The following is a 23,828-nucleotide window of genomic DNA, read 5'->3' as shown; positions in this document are numbered from 1 at the left end:
ATTGCTACATGACAGTAAGTTAAAAATAACTTGGACAATTATGTTGTAACCCATGTATCCAGTTTTGTTAACATTAACTTATAAGTGCCCCGAGGTTTTAAAGTTTTCAGCCATCGCTTGGTAGAGATTTGGCTTTACGGCGCGAGCCAAAATTGGACACAATTAAGGTACTGTAATTCTCTCGCAAGTGGGCAAGGAGAGCAATTGCTCAGTCATTTAGCGAATGGAACAAGCCGACACAAATACTAAAGGAGAACACCCACAAGGAGCTGCTGTAAGCCACAACTCCCGACTAGATGCTCACACACACACACACACACACACACACACACACACACTGTCCAACCTGTCTTGTGATTCATTATGCGACTGATTAATCGGCTGATATCATCTATTTTAAATTGGTACAAAATTTGCCATTTCTTTTGCCACACATTTCTCTCTCAGTTGTAATTAAACACATATGAGAAAGTAATGTAAAACAGTCAAATATTTTGCTTGTAATTCAAATATTTATTGTTTTAAGCGTTAAGGAAGCCTATATTAATAAACAAAATGTGAATTAATCATTCGATTAATAGGTTACTAAAATTTTATTCTGCCAAATATCTGGACTGGCAACGGCTCCCCCCCCCCAAAAAAATAAAATAAAATATCAGTTGGGACCAACTAATTACATTTCATGAAATTGGATTATTTGGATTATTTCTTTACATGTTAAAAGCCTTTTTTCTCTTTCGTGATTTTCCTTGTTTTTAGGTGGAGTGAAGCAGATTAACGGCATTTCAATTCATTCTGATGTTGTAGGTTTCCCCACCCCTTGCTTTAAATATTGTATACATTTGCATGTGATGGATTAAAAAAAAAAAATACAGTGAAGTTAACTCTTCCTCATCTTGCTGCGGTTAAACCCCCCCCCCCCCCCACACACACACACAAATGTAAAAGTCTCCTCAGATGACCGTCTGCTCCCCTCGGCTCTTCCTGCAGGCCCCGTAGACCACCGAGAGCAAGAAAGCCAGGCAGCACAGGCAGGCGAACACGGCGGCCGTCAGGTAGACCTTGTACAGGCAAAAGTGCTTGTACTGCTCCAGGTTGCAGTAAGAATTGCGATCCGTCTTGTACACCATCACCCCCACGGCGGGCAGGTAGAGCGCGGCGGCGGCCACGTCGAGCGCCAGGTTGGTGCACAGCCAGCGGGGGCCGCCCAGCACGGGCACGGCGTCCTGCTTGTCCAGCAGCGTGACGAAGAAGAGGCCCAGGCTCAGCAGCCAGAAGAGCACCGCCACGAAGAGGACGAAGTGGATGGAACCCTCGTACTTGTTGGCGGCGATGGTGACCCACAGGCCGGCGCCGAAGACGATCTGCAGCAGGCGGGTGACCCCCGGGAAGCTTCGGAGGAACTTGACCATGTGCTGCCTCACCTGCGACTGCGCTTGCTGGGGTGCCATCTCAAGTTTATCCCTCGTTGTCTTTCTCGCGATCCCCGCTTCCTCCTCCTCCTCCGAGTGCCTTGTTCCCGAGCAGGGCGGGTGCGTTCTGCCAGCTGCAAACAGCTGGCAACTTTTGCCAAAAAAGTCCGCAAAAGATCGGGGGCGAGTGAACGAACGAACGAGCGAGCCCCTGAACCAAAAAAAAAAAAGTGGAGAAAACGAAGGAACTCGGTGTACTTTCCGACGGGGTTTCAAACGAAAAGCCCGTCTTCTCGCGTGTTTCGTCTTTTCCGTTTCCTCCGCTCAATGTAGCGTTTGTGTTGTTGGGGTGGGCTGGCCGGGGAAAGGGAGGGTGGTCCGAGATTTCGAGCGAGCTCCTCCCTTCATTCGCCACTCACATTTGGATGCACTTTCCTTTGGGTCAGGGATGGGCAAGGGCCACCATTTTTCACCAGTGCAACTCAGGGGCCACTGGAGGACCGCACACTTCCTAACCAGATGTATGACAAACATTCTATTATTATTATTATTATTATTAAAATAAGTGTTTCATTTTTCATTATACATTTCTCAATGCGTATATAAAAGAGCCACTCTCCTCACCCAACAACAAAATAAGTAAAGATACTGTGATTTTTATTTTTTGTATAAAAATAACCATTCAGGGACAGCACAAAATTACTGAACAGCAAACCAACACCCACACCCCCCCACCACACAAAAATTACCTAACTCAAAATTGTAATATTAGTGACGTAGGCTACTATGTTTGTACCCCACATCATTGCAAATCCACAAAAAAATACTAGACCTACTCGTGACATGTCTGTCATCTAGTGGTAAACGATGGTATTACAACCTCAAACTACAGTCGATACATATTCGCAATTCGGCATCTGCAAATTCGCATATTTGATTTCATATTTAATTATTTTGTTCTTAGTTTATCTGGGATTTTTCACCATTTATCTTCCTTTTTTTTTTTTTTAAATAAGAAACAATGACTTTCTGTCATTGATGACTTTTTTGAGTGTTAACGTTTGGCTTCAGACCTGCCAATTGTTTACAACTGTCTCTTAAAACGTATTTTCTTTGGTAACATGAAGAAATACTGTACATCTCTTTGTTCAAATTCTGTGGTAATGACTAACTGCACTGAAATCCCACAAATGGGTTGTATATTTTAAAGTGGGTGGAAAGTGTCTTTTTTTAGAGTTATGTGGGAATCTTGGAGAGACACATTTTTAATTCAGGGCAATTTACAAAAATGTAGCATAAATATTAAATAAATCATATTGACATTAGAAATGAATCACATGGGCGTTGTAATGCACTGCTGGTCACTCACTGGCGGTAGAACATTTGAGGATACATTAACGTTAGCTTACCCTGTTAAGGCTTAAACTTCCATATTACACTCCACAATCTCACCAATATCTTCAACTTTGTTTTCTTTGATATCGAAATACATCACTTGAAAAATAACCTGCGCACGGTGGGTAAGTGTATACTGGATTCTCACAGGTGGGCAGATACATTTTAAGATGTTCAACAAATGGAGCAGGCATATTCCAGAACATCTTTCAACATTTCGGGTCCTTCGTGGGTCCAAATTGGAGGCCAGTATAAATACTACTGTTTGCCCATTACTTCAGTTTGGCCTTCCTTCTGGGTGGATTTACTGTTTTTGTAGAAGAGCTAGCACAAGTAAGTAATCCCCCCCCCCCTCCATCCCTTATCCTGCTAGCTATGCTATGCCAAGCCTTTGTAGCCAGTTAAAAACACAATTTTATTTTAACAATAAATGCACATATTTTCTGTTTATGCCGTCTGATTCGAAGAGACTGTATATGTTACTTGATCAACTGCTTCAATTTTTCATGAGCTGAACTTTAACATCTAAGACTTTTTCTATACACATAAAAGGCCTCCATTTCTCTCAAAATATTGATATGTGCTGACTGGCGGGCGAGCTCTCCAGATCGGTTGCCCGTGAATTGAATGTTCCTATCTTTCCCTCTACGTTCTACTTTCCACCATTTCTTTCTTCCCATTTGTTTCTTTCACCTGAATTTGGCAGTATATCCAACCGGCCTCTAGAGGGCGTTATAAACACTTGTAGAAGATAAATAAACGATGTGACCATGTTGCCTTCCCATTTTTAAGACCGGCATTAATCACAGAGGACAGTTTGCCATACTGTTGTCCCATGTGCATTTAATCATGTTTCATCTTCCCAATACTGTGAACGACGAGCATGGAGGAGGGCGGGAGCTGCAGTTTATTGCTTTATTTTGACAGCTCTCTATCATTATTGTTTTACACATATTTCCTCAACCAGAACTTTCTATGGCGCGATGGCGGTAAGCAAATGGGGCTACTAATAATAATACTTAACTTTTTTTGTGTTTGTTTGTTTTTGGCTATCCATCTAATCAACAAACAAACATAGAAAATGGAGAGTTGTTCATTTCTTTCGGAATACACCATGTGTTGAGTCCAGGAGTTATTGGTAATTTGTTTGTTAGCACCAGCCAATCATTACAGTATATTAACTAATTCACTGCCATTGGCAGCTACAAAAATAAATAAATATTTTTTTTAACTATTTCTATTAGTTTAACATTTTCCCCCCCATTTTTGTTAAAAAGAGTATGAAAACCCTATAATTTTTTTGGTACATTTAGAACAACCTAGAATTGTTTTTATTGTATTAGAACAGATATAACATTTGTGATTAATCGTGAGTTAACTAGTAAAGTCATGCGATTAATTATGGTTACAAATTTTAATTGCCTGATGCCCCTAATTTTTTATAATCTTTTCTTTTAAACCAAAAAACAAAAAAATTGTGTTTAATTTTTAATAATCTTTTAATTTTTTTTAAAATCGTAATTAATCGCATTATTTCACTGGTTAAATCATGATTAATCACAAATGTTATATCTGTTCTAATACAATAAAAACAATTCTAGGTTAACAAAAGTGGGAACATTTTTTAAACTAATAGAAATAGTTCAAATGAATTTTTGACGTCTATAGCCGTCAATGGCAGTGAATGAGTTGGTGTTAACAATCAGTCAACAAAGGCCTTGTAGGCAGTGTATCCCTGTATCCCGGCCTCCAATGCTGTCCAAGCGCGAAGAGAGTTTGCAAATTCAGAGGCTGGACCGGAGAGATGAAGGTTAGTTTAGCGCTAGCTAGCTGCTACAACAGATGCAGCACGGAGCGGCGACACAAATGGATTTAAAACTTTAACAAAAGTGCAAAAAAAACAAAAACATCTTGGGTTTGTCCTTTGGCCAATATTTGGCGACTAGAGGTTAAAGTTATTTTAAACTGTAAAGGAAGAAAATTCCATAGGTTGACACGGCTGCCTATGTTTAAAAAAAAAAGAAAAAAAGCAAGTATGAGGCTTTGGTAAAGCGATTTAGACAACATATGCTGTAGATAAAGCGTTATATAAGCGCACTCCATTTATCATTTACCAATTGGATTTATACATTTTTGGAGTATGACATGTAGTCATCCGAGCAGTTGTTCCTCCATGCTGCTACCACAGTGAACATCACCTCCATTTTTCTTCTTCTCCGGCCTCATAAATACACTTGCGTTCCCTCCGTTGTCGCCATTTTGGCCGTAGCTCGTTTCTCTGCCGCTGTTTGAGACATCATCGCAGTGAACCAATTCCGTGTAGTCTCACGAGGACAATTAATAACACCGCTCTTTGAGAGTTCAGTTGCCAGTGAGGAAAAAAAAGAGGATGTTTTTCATGGCACCCGCAATCTCTGTGTCCTTCCGGTGCTGTTTTTGACACATTTTTTTTTTTTTTTTACACTCTTCATCATTTTGCGGCACACAAAAAAAAAGAAGCCTTTAGTCCTCCAAAGTAACCAAGCTTGCTCTTGAGAAGCTGGTGAGCTATGAGCTTAGAAGGCTTTTTATTGCCGTTGTTCACATCCCCAAAAGGACTGTAGTGAACCGATGGGCGGGGCCACCTGTCCACACAGGTTGGAATTATTTTGCATTTGGGGGACAGTGCAGGCGGAGCTTAGGCAGATTCGACCTAAAGGCAGATTCGACCTAAAGTCTAAAGTTGGTGAATAAATGTGCCTGATAATCCTTTTAGTGCTCATTTTTTTTATTGGCCGTCTTGGCCTCTTTTGTTTTTTATTCGTCTTTTTTTAGTGGAGTGATTTTCCCTATCAAGTTATTTTTTCCCAAAGCCGATTTGAATTTGTTTAGCGATTCAGCCAGAATGTAAAGAAATCAGTTTGTGCAGCATGATTCAATGGGCATTGTGCTCCTCCTTCTGGTGTGTGCACCTTCGCCACAAGGGGGCAGTTTGGCACATAGAATAATTTCAGGTCGATTGATGAACCACAAAAGAGTGCTGCAACATTTTTGCTGAGGATAAAAAAAAAAGAAAGCCTGCTGTGAGTGTTGTTTTATGCTATTTCTACATATTTTGTTACTACTATTCGAATGAGTTGTATAAAGGTTTCTAATTACGGCAATGCTAGTTTCGCTAGCGCATTGTGTGTTAGCATTAAGCTAGCAGTCTTTCACAAGACAAAGACTTTGTTTAAATACTAGTTGTGTACGTGTTGTTGTTCTCTCTGTTATGTTTATTTTGCAGTAAACTTCAATTGGGAGGGGCAATAACTTGAAGCGAGCACTTTACAATTTTGTTTTTTTAAAGAACTGTTCACTATCTACGAACTTGTTGCGAAGTTCACGACTAACATAGCGAGCACTTGTATCGCAAATTTTAACTTGTCCAAATGACGCCTTGTACCTCAAACGTGTAAGTTGAGGTAGCACTGTACATACTTTATATTTAATACAGAGCAGTGATTCAGTTGCAAAAGTTGCCTCAGTCCTTGCATTGGGAATATTCTGCCTAACAACTCATTTAGTTTCTTTTCAATTCATTTTTTTTTATATTGCCATTTTTCCTCAAATAACGGCCTTAAAAGAAGAATCCGAAAACACAAAAACCAGAACCAAATGCTGACTCTAAAACTCGCATAAGTGTTTTGTGCCACATGTTTTTCTCTCATAAAAATGTCATTTAATTTTTTACTGAGGTCTTGCAATGGTGCCATTAGCAACAGGCTGCACTCCAGCTCTTTTGTTAAGAGCCCCGAGGAACAAGAAAACGCATTTATTTTCAAAGTATGCTAATGTGATCTTTTCACCGTATTTTTGCTCTTTTGCCGATAAAACTTCTTATCAGTCCCCTCACACCTGCGCTGCCTCTAGCTGCCTTTTTTTTTTTGCTTGTTATTGTGCTTTTTGCTGTTTAGGACAATCGGGCCCACGCTTCAAGCTAAATGTGTGCTGTTTTATGGTTTATGGCTTTTGAAAAGTGGACCACTTAATGGATTTTCATTCCATTGCCCCTAACTTGTGAAAACTTCTAATGGGTGCTTGACATTCTTAAACATATTTTCGCTTAGAGTGGCCGGGGGCGTTTATTTCTCCAATATAAGGCATTTGTTATGGTGGAGTGGACACTGTTTTTCTATGAATAAGAAAAACTATTATTAAAATTATAGACACTAAATATTTCTGGGTCAATGTTTACTAGCTTTTGCTTCTGATTTCTCCAAACTGCAGCACTTTTCCACTGTAAACTTCAGGTTTTACACGTCATTTCATGGCCAACCTGAGAAGGCATACATTTTTTTATTTGGAGTCTCGAGTGAAGGCCACTATTATATGAAATACTGTACTGTAAAGTAAACTGGAAAAAAAAGTGCTAAAAAAGTACTTATCGCTAGCAAATAATTAAAATGTGGTTAAGTGGTGTAATTTGACCTTCTTCTTGAAACTAGAATAATAATAACACATTTCTATCATGTGCAACTAATGTACATGTTTGAATCAGGTCAACTGAAATGACAATTACTCTCAAAATTAAACTAGTCAATTTTAAAATACATTTCTAAAAGTGCTTGAAATTATTAAGTATACAAGGTGTGTCAGAAAAGAAACTGTATTAAAAAAACACAAAAATTCAATAAAAACAAATTTGTGAAATTAAAAAAAGGTCTGCGTCAATAACAAAATACTGATATAAAAAAGTAACACAAAAGTAAATTAAAATAATACATTAAAAAAATCCACGAAAAGGGAAAATAAAATGTAAAAAAACATTTTGTTAAATATAAAAAAAAACTATTACCATCAAAATTAAATTAGTAAATTTTAAAATAAATTTCTAAAAGTGCTTTAAATTATTAAGTATACAAGGTGTGTCAGAAAAGATATACTGTATTTCAAACAAAATGATAAATTTCCCCCTGAACATTCCCACCCTTCTTTGCCACGTCATGCACTCATGACTCACAGCTCCATCTCAGGCCATCTTTATATTTGTCTTCAAATCAGATGACTTCCTTGAGCTTGGTACACAGGAAAAAAATACAATTACATGGAGCCAGGATGGGTGAGCAATGACTACATGATTATTCCTCCAGCACGGCGACGTTCTTCTCAGCCAGGAACTGTCAGATGCTCAGAGTTTTGGGGAGCAGGTGTGGCTAGAAAAATGTATTGTTCAGGTCAGTAATAATTTTTTTGACAACATTCCTGGAACTTTTCTGTAAAAAAAAGAAAAGAAAAGCAGCAGCTCAGATTTGGAGATGCAGGCTTTTCTTAGGACAACAACAATACATATTTGTTACTAGCTGACCCCAAAGTGCTTGTAATAGGAAGGTGAAGCATGCACTGAAGCGGTTTTAAGGACCTTTTACTTACATTTTAATTGATTTTTTGTGTGTGTGTGTGTGTGTGTGTAAATCTCAGCTTGAAACCGTCGAGGAGACCTTACAGTCGATAAATTGCCTCGAAGCTATCGTGTCCACTTTGACACAAATTATTCTATCTGCCAAGTTTGGCTAACACTTGTGGATGACAAAAGTGTTTTTTGCCCTCTCACCCCCTCCCCTCTGCCCCCTCTCAGCTCCTCACGACGTGGCAGTGACTGTAATGTTTGTCGCTGCAGGCAAGGCGGGCCATTGTGCCAGCCATTGTGGAGACAAACATTTCTCTCGTCCAGCTGGGCATCGTCTCCTCGGGCGCTGGCCACAGCAGACATAAACAGACCCTTGTGGTCTTTGTTGACACCAAAACGCACTTCCACTTTGGGTAAGCGCCTCAAACGTGGCTCGGTGCGGCAACAACACCTCAGCTGCTATGGATTAATTCCCATTAATTAACGCCGGATATACAGTATTTGCACATGGGTTTGGAAATGACGCGCTTTCACGGACTCTCCCAGGCTGAGAGGGACAGAAGGTAGCAGGGAGTCAGACGATGCCAGACAACAGACTGAGGCAGGATATAAATCAAATCTCTCGGTGAAAGGACGAGCTCACGGCACAGAAGCGTCACGTCTGTGGGAGCTTTGGCACCCTGGTGATCAGGTTCGAGACATTACGACATGGGTGGAAACTTCTCAAACTTTTTACCCTGAAGTACCTAAACACTGGCTCCCCGTCAGCTGTAGAATGGATTTTAAAATTCTGCTACATCACTGAATGCTTTGGGTCCCGAATACATCCAAACTAATTTAATATAAACCCAGCCGGGCTCTGAGGTCTGCAGATCAATTAGAGGAGCCCTGGTTTCAATGCAAACATGGTGAAGCGGCTTTTAGCTGTTATGCTGCACGCAAATGGAATAAGCTGCCAAAAATAAAATAAACTGACAAGTAATAGCAAAAATTGCCTATAGATGCCACAAGATGGCGGCAAATCACTACATGACGTTCCTCAAATGACGCTCCTCAAATGACTTTAAAGTAGTTCCTTGGCGCAAAGCTGCCACAAAATGGCGCCCAGCCAATACTTGTTTATGATACTGGGCTGTGCAGAGAGCACAGAACCAGAATATTGGTGTGTTTTTCAGGAAAGAATGACAAATAGTGGACTCCACTAAAGTTAAATACACCTGAACTGCACTTAAGGAATTGTACCAAACTTGAAAAGTAAGAAAATATACTCCCTCTATTTAAAAATAGTTGCTTAACATGTTTAAGAATCTCCCAGTTGAAGTTTACTATACATTTAAAGATAAAGAGAATTACACATTGAGTATTTAAACAAACCACATACTTTGCCTTATGAAAGACACACAATTCAAAAGAAACACTATAGATTATCAAACAAAATTAGCATCAACAACTATTAAAATTGTCAATAACATTATTCTTCTATCATATGCGAAAATCCACTATTACTGCAGTTTACTGGAAGAGACTCTTCTTTGTGTATTATTATGTCTATCATACTGCCCCCTGGTGGCTAAGCACATGCACTAAGGCGCTTTGCAATGTCCATTGACATTGATTCTTTAAATTTTCTTTGTTTTTGCTTAGTTGTTAAATGCAGTAAATTTTTATGAACTTCTTTCTTATTAAAATATGTTACAAAAATTATATGTTTAACTCATTCACTGCCACTGACGGCTGTAGACGACAAAAATTAATTTGAACTATTTCTATTAGTTTAACATTTTTTCCCACTTTTGTGACAAAACCTAGAATTGCATTTATTTATTGTACATTAAGAAAAGGTATCAAATTGGTGAATAATTGTGAGTTAACTAGTGAAGTCATGCGATTAATTATGATAAAAAATGAATTGTTTGATACCTCTAATTTTTAATAATCTTTTATTTAAAAAAAAAAAAAAACGTTATTAATTTTTTTTAAATAACTTTTTTTTAATTAATAAAAAAAGAAGAAAATATTATTAAAAATTAGGGGTGTCAGATGATTAAATTATTTCGTAAATTAATCGCATGACTTCACTTGTTAACTCACGATTAATCACAAATTTTATATCTGTTCTAAATATACAATTTTTTTTTATTTTTAGGTTTTCATACTCTTGTTAACAAAAGTGGAAAAAATGTTAAACTAATAGTTCAAAAAAAAATTGACGTCTATCGCCGTCAATGGCAGTGAATGAGTTAATTATGTAAATTATGTATGTATATGTTACAAACATCTATAGAATATATATAGACTTTTACAATTTATATTTTTTATTTATTTTTCACTATGTTCACTACATAAAGTGATTATCTAACATCATTTCTTGTCATTCCACTACAGCCCAATCCACCGAGAAGCTAAATATGCTAAATCCAACGTTGGGTGGCGCCAGAGAGCAATAAAAGGAAAGCGATGAGAGAGAGAGAGAGAGAGAGAGAGGGGGGGAGCGGAGCCAAGCGACTCACAGGTTGTGTGTCTCCCTTTCGAATTTCACTGTCTCTCCAGCCGTGTGAATGGATGTGCGTGCGTGCGCGTGTGACCATGTGAGCCACCTGTCAGTGCAGGGATGCAACCAGGAAAACTCCCTCGCTGGAAGGAGAAACCACTCTTTGCTCCAGAGTCGCCTGGACCATTGAACGCATCACTTTAACTTCAGCCGGTGGCGCGCTGAAAAAAGTGAACCGCACGTCGTCACCAGGCAGGCTGCCTCGGGGGGAGAGAGAAGATTATAGGCGGTCGGGATTGGGGGTAAAGCTCCCCCCCCTTTGGAAGATTATAGGCTTGAGCACATGTGAAGGACATATACCGAAGAGGATTAGGTCATGTGCACTCCTGCCTACTTGTCATCTCTGCCTGTTCTTGTCCTCTGAACATTTGCGCAATGACCTTTGGCGCACTTGGAATACAGCGGATGCACCTTTGAGGTAAGACAATGCACATTTTTTTTTAAAATTAGAAATTGTGAATATCTCACGAAAAGCGGTGTTTCAGCACAACATACCATACATGTGCGGATCATGCCTTATTAGAGAGATTTACGCACATTTTCCAGTCAACAATCTTGTTAAAAGACTCATCTTTTAATAGCCATCTTCGCGTCCCCGGAGAGTTACACGGTTATTACCCACCCAGCGTGTTTCATCAAGTGTCCCGGGGATTTCTCACTTCCCGGAGCACCGGATGCTGAAAGCAATTTGCAGGGCAGGCTCCGAATTTAAGGGCGATCGATACTTGCGAAGGTGTTCGAGTGTGCGTAATATATAAAAAGAAACGGAGAGCGAGAGAGAGAAAAAGTTGTTGACCTGAGCTCATCCGGGTCAGAAAATGTGATGTGACAACCAAAAGGCACCCGTCCGTGACACTGCATGTTTTATTGTTGGAACAAAATTATTTTATTTATTTTCTTGTAGAAGGAAAAGTTGCATAACTTGTGACACAAGTAGGCTACCAACCAAAATAAAAACTTTTAAATATTTAGTAGCATAGTCAGCCAAAGTGTTCTACAAAAAACTGGTAAGCGTTTTTCATTGCTCACACAATTTGAACCGTAGAAAGAAAATGTACTTATGATTCAATTATCATTTACTGGCATACACGTTATAGAATAAACTGTTTGACAACAGATTTAAAAATCATACTTAACTTAAATACAACTGAACAGAAAACAAAACAAAGCAGTTTGCACAATTTAACCGTTTGGTGATTCGTACCACTAGAGGGAGCCAATTTACTTCTACAGTAGTAGTATGCATACCCCACTTTGAAAAACACTCGTCTGAGCCACACACAGACAGCACAATTAAAAAATCATGAGCTCAAAGAAAGTGGTGCTTTCTTGGAAAACAAAAATAGTCCTTGCGTAAAAGTTAAAGTGCAGACACGTTTAGCTTTGACTGAACGTCCTGAGTGCACTCGAAGTTCAACATCGTAGTAGTAGTCGACTGGAATGAACTTTGTCTGGAGTTCACTGGATCAATAACACGCATCATCATCATCATCATCATCAACATCATCAACAACCACAATGAACCACCGCAAATAATTGGCACCCTCTCGAAAAGGGCTTTGTAATTGCGTATAGTTGCCACAAGATGGCGACAAAACACTTAAAAATGAGAGGACGCCACACCTCTAGCATGTACACAATCAGGAACCCATGTTACATAAATGACTGTAATCAGTAGTTAAATTATTCTACACAACCGCCACCTTCATATGAAGCTCTTTAATGGTATTAGCGAGTGTGACGTGACACACGGGCTAACAAATAAGCATTAGCATTTTACACAAACTGCTCAAGCGCTTACACACAATAATGCAAAACGTTAGAGAATACAGGCAAATTTAATGCCAAAGTAGATTACATTGGATATTAGTTGCAAACATATTTTCAGTTTCACTTTTGACGCTCTTTGATGCAGCTCTTTGCTCACACCGAATCCCAACCAGACGAGCCTTTATTACTTCGCAAAATGTAACCACTGTGGTTACTCTTTCAAACGTCTTTGAGCCGTTCGATAAAATAGAAATAAAACGAGGCGCACCAAAACTTAAATCGTTATCCATTTTAAACAAAACAAGCTTAAATCTTGAGGTGACATAATGCCGCATGGCTCCCGCAGCCAGAGAAGAGGCAAAGTTTGACAACACTTCAAATAGGCCTGCTCGATTATGAAGAAAATATTAATCACGGTTAATTTGGTAATAACTGAAATCACGATTTGGACAATCATTCGTTTTTTGGTGCAAAACAAGAACATGTTAAAATATTAAGACAAATACATTTCTTTGAAACACTATAATTATGCTAGTTCGTTTTGGACCAAACAAGATTTATTAAATTAGTCATTTTAAAATAAAAAAGGTGCAAATTTCTAAATTTAAGCAACTCAAAATTAGTATTGTTTACGATTATGCCGATTTTGTAATTGTGGAGTGTAATAATTGAAATTAGTAATTGAATTTCGATTAATTGCACAGCCCTAACTTCAAAGACAGTTGAAACGTTCACGAGATTTAATCGATTTGGGCGGGACAGATTAATAGCATCGATTTGTGAAAAAATTAGGAACTTGACCATATATGGACGTACGATGTTTCCAATAGCAACAATAAGGAAATGGCTAAACGTGACTGGTTCAATGTTATTCCATTCTTACATTACTTCTTAATCATACCCACTAATCTGCATGTCTCCATTTTGGTAATTTTGTTTTTTTTAAATTGACAGCGTGAACATCAAGCGAACTCACGGTATGAAAGACCCAATTTATGCTCTTCTGCTTTTTGCCCAATTTAATTCCCAAATACCTGCCTTTCGTCAGTATTACCGAGTTTGCCATAATGTGACAGGAGCTTATCTAATAGGATGAAATTCCAAAACCTGTTAGCGTATCTGCGCGTAACATCGCCTCTCCTTCCAATGAGTAAAGCCCCCGTGATCCTGTTATCCCGTTCTTGAAGGATGTGTTTCACATACCCCATCTTCTCTGATGTGGATTTAGCTGATGAGAACCCCGCTGTGCCGTATCAACAGTTTTTTTTTTTTCCGGGGGGGTGATAAGCGCGCTACACATGTGCGGGGAATCCTTAAAAAGCTTCTTTTTTTTCTTATTTTTATTTTTTTTTGCTGTGGGATGTCTCCATTAGTCAAGGGCCGGGCCGCCTCTTTCCACGGGCTTACGTTTGGGGAAATAAGAGATGAACAGCAGCGTGGTTGAGGCCAGTTGTGAAGGCGCCATTGATATTCCGTCCGTGTCTTGCTCCATAGGCAGCCCGTTGTCACGCTTCGCGCTGTGGGAACGAGCCTGATCAACGCTCGCTTGGGAGGAACCGGGCGGCTAATTTCATTGAATGTTGAAAGGGACACACGATGGGAAATTGAATTGTATACAAATAGTTGGGTCTCTGGAGTGCCTGCTCACCCACCGAGTGTGAAATTGAACAACCAAATGAATCTTCCGCAATCTGCTTATTTCTGATGTAATGATGCGGCTCGTTCACATAATACCGCTTAAAGAATATATATTGGCAATGTTGAAACACATTAGCCAACCAAAAGATTTAAAGACATTTAAAACTCATTTGCCCCCAAAAAACGTATAAATACATTCCATTTTAAATATTACCATGGTCCCAAAAACATATTTATACGTTTTTTTCAAAAGTTTTTTTTTTAGGCTTTGATGCAGCCTCTGAACTGAAGAGAACGCTTGAAGAAAAGGTAGTTATTACAAAAACGGCCAGCAGGTGGCAGCAGAGTATACGAGATCAATCAGGGCCATGTTGCAAAAAAACTCCTTTCCCCACTGTTTTAAACAGATTTGTGAATAATGATGAAACTTAGCTATAGTCTAAAGCTAATTGCAGCAAAACGGAAACAGATAGAAATATACTAATAAATAAATCAATAAAGTTTTATTTCGGTAGGTTCCATGTTTTTATAGCAATAGAACACAATATTCTGTGGGCCTTGCAAAATCAGTCGAAATCCAGCCTGGAGCGAAGGGGGTTGCTTCAGTGAAAATGGCTGTGAGTGAATGAGTTAAAAGCAAAGGAAAAACTTTCTGAAATTACTAAAATGCCGTTGACTGAAAGTGATTTTAAAAATGCCTGAAAGACCTTGAAGTAATTCAGATTATATTTGGGGCTGACTTTACTTCCAATTGCAATTTAGCGGTATTCCATTTGCGTGCAGCATAACAGCTCTATGGCGCTTCACCATGTTTGCTTTGAATTTAATTTCAGAGCAACAGCGTGTCTGGAATGAATCGCTATAGATAGACAGAGTTGCCGTTTTATATTACAGCGAACATCCACATATTCTCAGTTCGGCTTTGGCAAATTTGTTTATTTGCAGATTTGCTCAGGCCAAAGACATGTCGTACTTAAAAGTATTGCTTTGGTGCAGGTTTGCGCTTTATTTTGTCAGGTCATAGCCTTGCCAAATTGAAAAAAACATTAGCCTTATTAGCTTACTTGATTGTTTATTTGTTGATGTCATAATGCGAGTGGCATTCGTGTTCGGTATCTTGGCTGGGTGATGAAGTGCTGCTTTCATGAGTGAAAAGTGTGAAAAGAAACATTATGCTTTAGACAAGTTGTCACTTGCCTCGCTGCGACGTGATGGCCGTCGTAGTAATGGAGGCCACGCTACATTTACTCGGCAGCACTGGGGAGGGGTGAGCAATTGCACTAGACTCTTACAAGTGGATGCTAAGTGCACTTGAATTCTTTATCCTTTTTGATTGAAGAATGTCAGAGACACCTGAGGTTTTAAATGATTGGGGGGGGGGGGGATGCATAATTTGGTCACCTTTTGGAAAGGACGACAACTTCTTATCCTCAGCTAGAGAATACCGATAAAAAATATTTTTGACAGCAGACACTGAAAGTTACATTGGCAGCCTATGCAGAGTGATGCAACAACAGTAACGATTGTACCCAGCCAATGCTATTTAGGCTAGTATGCTAGCTAATACTATTGATATTCCTTGTGTGATGGTTTGTTTTAGTGTTAATTATATCCGCCATTTTTAACCCCTGTATTATTTTTTTTTTGCAAGCAGATTATGTTGAACATTTCAGATCTAAAACTATTTCATATAAAAAATTCACACACAATTACAGTACGTCAACAAGTGGCTACTATGGCTCCATGCCATGAGCTAGTAAATTAGCTAGCGTTAGTTAGAGGCCGGATTAACATTATGGCCGCTGGATTAATGTTACATTGTAACTATGATATATATATATATATATATTTTTTTTTTTAACCGTTCACCGTGAATCTACCTCCTGTCTGTCCAATGTGTTTGTGCATGTTGCACTTGCTCGCTGCAGATTTGAAAGGGGGTGTGCGACATTGACAGTGTCAGTGTCAGATTAGCAGAAACAAGACTTTACAAAATCATTTAATTTCCGTCTTGTTTTTGTTCATGAACTAAAATGTCCATAGATTTTATTTTCCAGTTATTATTAAGTGAAGTACATTTTCATCTCGTCTTCATTAGTCGACGAAAATGCATACTGATTTAGTCTTTAGTCTTGTTTATTAATGAGGGTTTTAGTTTAGTCTAGTCTGGTTTTAGTCCGGTGATTAAATTATTTTTGTTTACTTTTCGTTAACACTAGTTTGTGTTAAATATTTTAAGGACTGAATAGTTATTTATGTAACATGGGTTCATGACTGTGCAGAGTTGATACTTTATGGTCCTCTCCATTATAAGTGCTTTGCCGCCATCTTTTGAAAAAAAATCCCTCTGATTTGACCTTCCAGTATCCTGATCCAAGCTGTTTTGTGTGTTTGCTTCATGCACTAAGCACCACCTCGAGTCGTTATGGCCGCCCCATGTGTCTCCTTCATTTTCACCGATTTACAGCAGGGCTGACAATTAAATGAGATCTCCGAGCGGCTCCGGTGCATCCCTGATTTCAAAGGGATCCTTTTTTTTTTCTCCCTTTCTCAAAGGCATCAGGTGCAGTCGCGGCACACTGTGTGGCCGTTCTTGAAGATTTATGGTCGGCCGAGTAGAAAGATTTATCTGTCCCGAGTGCATGAAATTGCAATGCTCTGCAGTATTGCGTCCAGGGCCGGCGTGGGTGACTGATTTGCCGAAGGGGGTGTGCGGGGGGGGGGGGGGGGGGGGGGGGGGGGCTACGCACAAAAACCGGCGAGCTTCATTTCAGGTAGACGTGATCAAGGCTTTGTTTTTCTTTCTTTTTTCCCTTTTTTTGAACGAGAGAATGGAAATAAGCACAAAGGAAGTAACCACTGGGGAGCCACAAAGGAAATCCATTGGAGGAGTCGTACAAATACGTTTTGAAGAGTCACTCGTACTTGAGTGCAAAAGTTTACAAGTGGTTGCAGGAGGACGATTCCGACGAGGCTGCCTGCTTTTCCAAAACTTAGCTTAGAAGTCGCTGCTCATTTGCATTTAATTATTTTCTACTTCCCGCACTCCAAAACGAGAGACGAGGGGAGAATCCATATATGGGATGCCGTGCGAGACGAGTATCGGGGCTCATCCTTCAGCGCACTCGACGGCGCCAGCATCTTGCGGCCCACTTAAAGGACGCGAGTCAGTGCAGGTGCGCCGTTTGTCTCCCCGCCGCTTCTGATGACCGTCGCCGTGTCTTCTAAAATTGACAAACATTGACAGAGGCAGGTCGTATCAGCTTTCAAGTGCTTGTTGTCAGCCCCGTGTTCCGTCTTCACGACGGCGCTTGTTTGCACTCAGACCAAAATCATTTGGAAGATAAGGTACTCCGCTGCTTGACACTGCACTTCAAGTGGATTTAGTGTTGCGCTCGCTTGCTACGGGCCGAGTAAGTGATGCACCTTCCGGTTCACTTGGTGCATGCTGAAAGTCGGAGTAGATGTGTGACATCCATGGAAGATCAGTGTGTTGTTTGCTTTTGTGCTCAATTCATTGACCAAAAACCTGATCGTGAAAATTCCAAGATCAACAGCATTGGTTCTTCAGTTGGACATACAGAAACACACGAGTTTCCTTTCGCCAAACCCTTCTTTTTGTTGTTGTTGCTTCTAGCCCTTAATTGATAGGACAGCTGAAGAATTGACAGGAAATAGGGGGGGGCGGGGGGGGAGAATGACTAGGAGTGTGCCAAAAAAATCGATTCTCATAAGAATCACGATTCTTATTTAGTACGATTCGGAATCGATTTTAAATGTCCCAAAATCGATTTTATTTAAATTATTTTATACTGTCTTGCCTTTGTCTGTGTGCGCCTTTATTTGGAGCGCTGTTCATGTTGTACCTGGTTTGGCCACTGAGGGGCAGTGTGGTTCCACGCGGTCTAATACACTGTTAAGTTGTAGCCACATTAGAGAGTAGAAGGAAAAAGTCACGATCAAGTTATTCCAATAAAAGTTTTTTTGCAGTGTGGAGCTGTTCTTTTGAGTGATGAAAGTGCCGCGAGTAGCGCGCTAATTAGCATTAGCGAGTCCGACTGGAGTAGATCATTACAATTCCTTGTGCATCTATAGATTTAAGCAAAAATCATTGTCAATCAAATCATTTTGAATCAAAAATCATTCTTAATCAAAAATCGATTCGCAGGCCCAAAAATCGGAATCAAATCGTGAGACATTCAAAGATTCCCACCCCTAGGAATGACCTACAGGAAAGGACCGGGCAGTCCGGGAATCGAACCGGGGTCGTCTGCTCCGAGGACAAGCTTCATGGCGCGGGTGCTCAACACACTGAGTTAACCATCGACCGCCAAACCGTATTTTTACTATATGCCGCGGGTCGCGAAAAAAAAGTATGGCAGGCCACAAATGGCCCCCGGGCCGTAACTTGGACACCACTGCTTGAAAACAACCACAGCTGTTTTCTTAAGATGGAACCCAGGAACAGCAGAGGCCCCAGAATTTAACCCTGTGGAACACCATAACTCCGTTATTACTGCCTTCACAAATGAAAATACAACCCATGCTTTCACTTTGTTTTCATGGGGGCTCGGGTGCACAGGAAGTACCCCATAACTCCGCCCCCGGGCCCTCTTTGTAACGAAAGCCGATCTCATCGGCACACCTCAATGGAGGTAGGCATGATGGCTCATTTGCATGAGATCATTACTGCAGAAAGATCCCCCCAAAACATTACTATGTATGATCTTATGAGCTCATAAAACTCAATTCCACATAACCGTGATGGATTGGAGACGATTGGGAAGCCGCAAAGCGTGCTAATTGATCCCGTACCTCATTTTCCTCACTGGCCGTTAATGTCAAAACAGTCAATAAGCTTGCAAGCCGGAGTTTCTCTTAAGCTCGGGCCGCTAATTCAAACTCCAAGCCGCCTTCGCCACAGCAAAGCTGGACTGCGTGCAAGAAATCCGTGTCCTGCTCTCCGCCGAAGCATGAAGGGAGATGATTGCACATAGTGTAAGTTATCTGCGCGCGCCAATGCCAACAGTCTCCAAATGAATCAGCAGCCGACTGGCGGTGAATATTAAAAGGCGACGCTTTGTGGATGCAATGCTGATTTGTTCCATTCCTTCTCCTCGTACTCTCCGCCTTGCGTTTGTGTGTGTGTGTGTGTGTGTGTTGTCGCACTACAATATGGCGCGCACACGGCTTTCATTTCTCAAACATTTGAGGACTCTTTACATTTTGGAATTCTGTCCCTTTGAGAAATATGCATGTGGGGAACACTTTTTGCTGTTGCTGAAAGTAAGTCACACAAAACTCAAATTCAATCAACCCTCAACAAGGAGTGATGAGAGGAAAAACTGATCATATTAAACCTTTTTGTGTATGCAAAATGATCTAATCATTATTAATTATTCTGAGGCCAGTAAACCTGGATCAATTACGGGAGCCCAGAGTTCAAAGCAAACATGGTGCATCAGCATTTAGCTGTTATGCTGCACGCAAATGGAATAAGATGCCAACAGAAATGAAGTTAGCCTCAAGTGTATATATAAATGCTTTTAAATCCTGATGATGATCCTCAACTGTGTTGGCTGAGGGAGACATGGAAAACAGGCTGGATAGGGGTACTCGAGGACCGGGGTTGAGAATCAGTCTTCTACAACATTTCTATAATTAGATTTGTCCAAAATCATTTTCTTGCGCTGTATGTTCTATTAGTACATATTTTATTTTGCTTTTAAATGTCTTAAATTATTTTGCCGTTAAATGTTGTATTTTGCCCTAAAATGTTTTGTAACTGTAAGCTACCCAGCCTTGCCTTACTATTTAACTCATTCACAAACAGCCATTTTCACTGAAGCAACCCCCTTCGCTCCCGGCTGTTTTACTATATTATATATTTCTATCTGGTTCCATTTTGCAGCAATTAGCATTAGAATATAGCAAAATGTCATCATTATTCACAAAACTGTTTAAAACAGTGGGGAAAAGAGCTTTTTGCAACATGGCCCTGGTTGAGCTCTTCTACTCTACTGCCATCTGCTGACCGTTTTTGTAATAACTACCATTGCTTCAAACATTCTCTTTAGTTCTGAGGCTGCATCAAAGCCTTCTGTATGCTCTAGCATAAAAAATAAATAAATATATATATATATATATATATATATATATATAAAACCGTTTAGATAAGTCTTTGGGAGCATGGTAATATTTAAAATAGAACGTATTTATATGTTTTGGGAGCAAATGAGTTAAGAATAAAACCACTATTATTATTTTTTGGGTGAACACTTAGGCCATTTAAATTATTTTATGTTGCTCATTATGATAATAATTTTTTGACATAAAAACGTTTTAGACTCACTGTTTTACTGTCATTGGTACGGCATGACCCAGAAAAATAGTAAACTTAAATGTTAAGTGAGACAAATTTGCACCATGAATCACCCAATTATCCATCATTACCATTCATCTTGAATATTTTATTGTATTTCGGTTTTACGCAGCATGGTGCCCTAGTGGTTAGCATATCTGCTTCACAGTCCTGAGGTTCTTTGTTCAAATCCGGTCGGGCTTTCCTTTGTGAAGTTTGCATGTTTTACACTGTGCTGGTGCCGATAAGTGGTACGGTGCTACAGTGGATAGAATGTGGGTCTCACAGGCAAAGGTTCTGGGTTCGAATCTCCTTCATTGGCTGAAAAGGGCACGCAATGCATAAAAACGAAATATGCTAAAATACAGCACGTGTAAAAAGGGCAATTATACTGTAGTATTTGTGTTGGAGTTGTGCCTTTAAGGGGCGTGGCCGAGTGCCGCCAAGAGAGCTGTGCCGTGTGTTCGTCTGCATGTGAGCTTCAGGGGGTGAATTGTGGCCTGTAGCAGTTTGAAAGTGCATTCATTCGCGACCTTGGTTTTTGTTGCCCACATTCGGGGGCAGTACTGTATCTGAAGATAACAAATTTTTGATTGCAAGATGCAACTCGAAGTAGAGTTGGTCAATCAATGGCTTGTACTTGAAACTCATAAGTGGCACTTACAAGTCAAGGTAACACTGAATTTCTACACTTGACAGTAAGAAATGTCACTTCCTTTTCTGTCTTTGGAGATTCTAATGTATCGTGTGTACTGTAACGTTTCAGATGATTTCTGTTGTCCCAGATGTGCAAAAGCTGTGATGGTGAATTGGAATCTTAGGCAACTGCCAACATGGCCCCCAATTAAAAGTGGCCCCGAGCTGATGTTTAGCTAAATTGAATCAATAAATGCATATAAAGACTCTGCAGCTGCTCGCTTGGCCTCCGGGTAATGGCCATCTAATGAGCAGGAGCACATTTTTGCGATAGCAAATTAACGGGAGGTCCCCTCTCGCAGGTGAGAGCATCGTTTTTATTGTTGAACCCACAAACGCGGTCAAAGTTATGAAGAGAGTTTGGGAGGGGGGTTAATTTCATGTATGCGCTGTTAATGCAGATTTGTTGTAAATATTTGCTCATCATTTGCCTTTCAAAAAGCAAATTCCGTACAGCGTAATCATGTGAATTTACATACGATGATTATGGGGCCATAAGAATAAATATTTGCAAGGGCAGGTGAGGAAATATTTACTCTTTTGGATTAATCACGTGAGTTGACTGAATGGATTAATTTTCCGTGACATTGTTTATCATGGCGCCATGCTAAATAACTGAACAGGTTTGTACTGGTTTTAGACAAATGTGATGATTTTTTTTTTTTTACAAATACTTCCAAGTTAATTTAACACATGATTACATCTAAATATTAGAACTGCTTTGTTGTATTTCATATGAGTACCAGTATATATGTTTTTAAATATATTTATAATTTTTTTTGTTAAACATCAATGCATATTTTTCTCCATAACGTGCATCACCTATCATAGTATTTAAACATACATATAAAAATATGAATATCAAATCATTTTAAATTATTAATACATTTTAAGAGTTTATACTAGTACATCTATTTTTTTTATTTACAACTCTGCTAAATAATACAACTGGTTTGTTGCTTTTTCTTCAAATATTGAAAACTTATTAAAATATTTAAAATTGACTACTTTTAATATTGTTAAACATTGTATTTTAATGTAGTTTTGGTATATTTTAGATCGTATTTTAAAGTGTCACTTGTAATTTTTTATTAATTTAAAGCTTCATCAAAGAACTTAATATATATTTTAATTTAATAGTTTACGCTTGGGATCTAACTGCTATTGAATTTGGCATAAACAACTAAAATAAATATGTCAGTCAAATGTTTAAAAAAGCCCTTTAACTTTTAATGGGCAGTGAATTCATTTTATTACACCGCTTACTTAATCGGCCTCGTCTTTCCATTTGGAATATTAGGCCGTGTTTGAATATTTAACACTCTGCCATTGTAACATCTGTTCTGGCAGGCTGACTCGTTCAGCCGCAGTTGGTGTAGAACAAGAGACAACTTATTAATCATATGAGTAATTTAGCGGCCACGAGAAATCTCCAAGCGACAGAAGAGGAAAAAGTAAGACGATCTCGTAAGAGTAAAACATTCTTTTTGCAGAAAAATATTACTCGACATAATTTGGAGTGACGTAATTAGGAATTCGGTTTTGTGAATGTGTGCTGCTCCAAAGGATGATGTGGGGAGCCCAAAAAAAAAAAAAACCCTTTGGAGATTCAATATCTTTGGATCAGCATCGAGCTGACGCACAGCACTTGTTTTTGTAGCTACGCAATAAAATGGCTGCTGGCCTTCCTTTATATTAAAATCAAGAGCACATGTTTAAATGCCAGTGAAAAAAAGGATGGGGTTGGGAAACCTTTTCAGTCATTAAAGGCTAATTTGTGACTCTTTAAAGGAGACATAGGCATTTTCTCCCCTACGGTTTTAAAACAATCAAGAATTATAGTACATGCTTGCAGCCTATTTCTTGTCTTGCTGAAATGAGCCTCGGCTCAGCTTCAGTTACCATGACAACCAAGGAGCTGCAACAAGAACAGAGGCAACAAAAGGCTTGTCATTTGTAAGAGGACACAGTTCATAAAAAAACCCTCAGGCCATCGCTTGAAAGTGGCTATGGATCTTCACCCAGGCTAGCTAATTGTGTCATAGGCAGCTGCATTAAATAAATATTTACCTATTTTTTTAAAATGTATGGGTCCCTCCGACTACCTATATAAATACCAATTATCACCAGGGATGCATTTTTCAAAATTTAATTTTTACCCCTCACGCATGCTTCAAACTCCTTTAAAGTGGAAGTCAACTTTAAACATTTCTTGACAATAATATGTTTGTTATATGTGACCTCACTAGTCTAAACATGACATTCTGATTGATTTGTGGAATGTGAGTTATGAAGCAAAATCCAGCCGTTTTTTGTCCTTCTCAGTCGGCGGCCGTTTTGCCTCTTGCTGTCGACTGAAGATGACATCAATGTAGTTCAGGTCTCAGGTAACATCCAATCACAGATCAGCTTCAGAAAACAGGTGAGCTGTGATTGATTGTTGCCTGAGCCCTGGGCAACATTGATGTCATCTTCAGTCAAGTGGCAAAATGGCCGCCCCCTGAGATGGATTTTGCTGCTTAACTTATATTCCACAAATGTAATATTAATCAGAATGTCATGTTTAAACTCGTGAGGTCACAAACAACATATTTTTGTCAAGATTTTTTTGGGGTGGACTTCCTTCCCCCTTAATCT

The 23,828-nt window shown here is 39.4% G+C and overlaps 2 protein-coding genes across 3 annotated transcripts in view; one reads left to right on the top strand and one right to left on the bottom strand.

Annotated features, from left to right (window-relative positions):
* Nucleotides 1-931: 931 nt before the first annotated feature.
* Nucleotides 932-1,779, bottom strand: marveld1 (MARVEL domain containing 1). Its single transcript, XM_086093201.1, has one exon. The coding sequence runs from the start codon at nucleotides 1,449-1,451 to the stop codon at nucleotides 954-956; it is 498 nt and encodes a 165-aa protein (XP_085949327.1). The 5' UTR covers nucleotides 1,452-1,779; the 3' UTR covers nucleotides 932-953.
* A 1,303-nt stretch (nucleotides 1,780-3,082) lies between these two features.
* Nucleotides 3,083-23,828, top strand: part of LOC147163577 (protocadherin-15-like) — a 230,833-nt gene continuing 210,087 nt past the window's right edge. For both annotated transcript variants that reach the window (XM_086092793.1, XM_086092792.1), the window contains exons 1-2: nucleotides 3,083-3,140; nucleotides 10,561-11,144. The gene's annotated coding sequence lies outside the window, so the exon portion shown is untranslated. The remainder of the gene's footprint in view (nucleotides 3,141-10,560; nucleotides 11,145-23,828) is intronic.

This window comes from Leptonotus elevatus, chromosome 13, assembly GCF_054856555.1.
Source record: "Leptonotus elevatus isolate MCC_2025b chromosome 13, RoL_Lele_1.0, whole genome shotgun sequence".
Classification (NCBI taxonomy): domain Eukaryota; kingdom Metazoa; phylum Chordata; class Actinopteri; order Syngnathiformes; family Syngnathidae; genus Leptonotus; species Leptonotus elevatus.
This window is presented reverse-complemented; position numbering and strand designations above follow the sequence as displayed.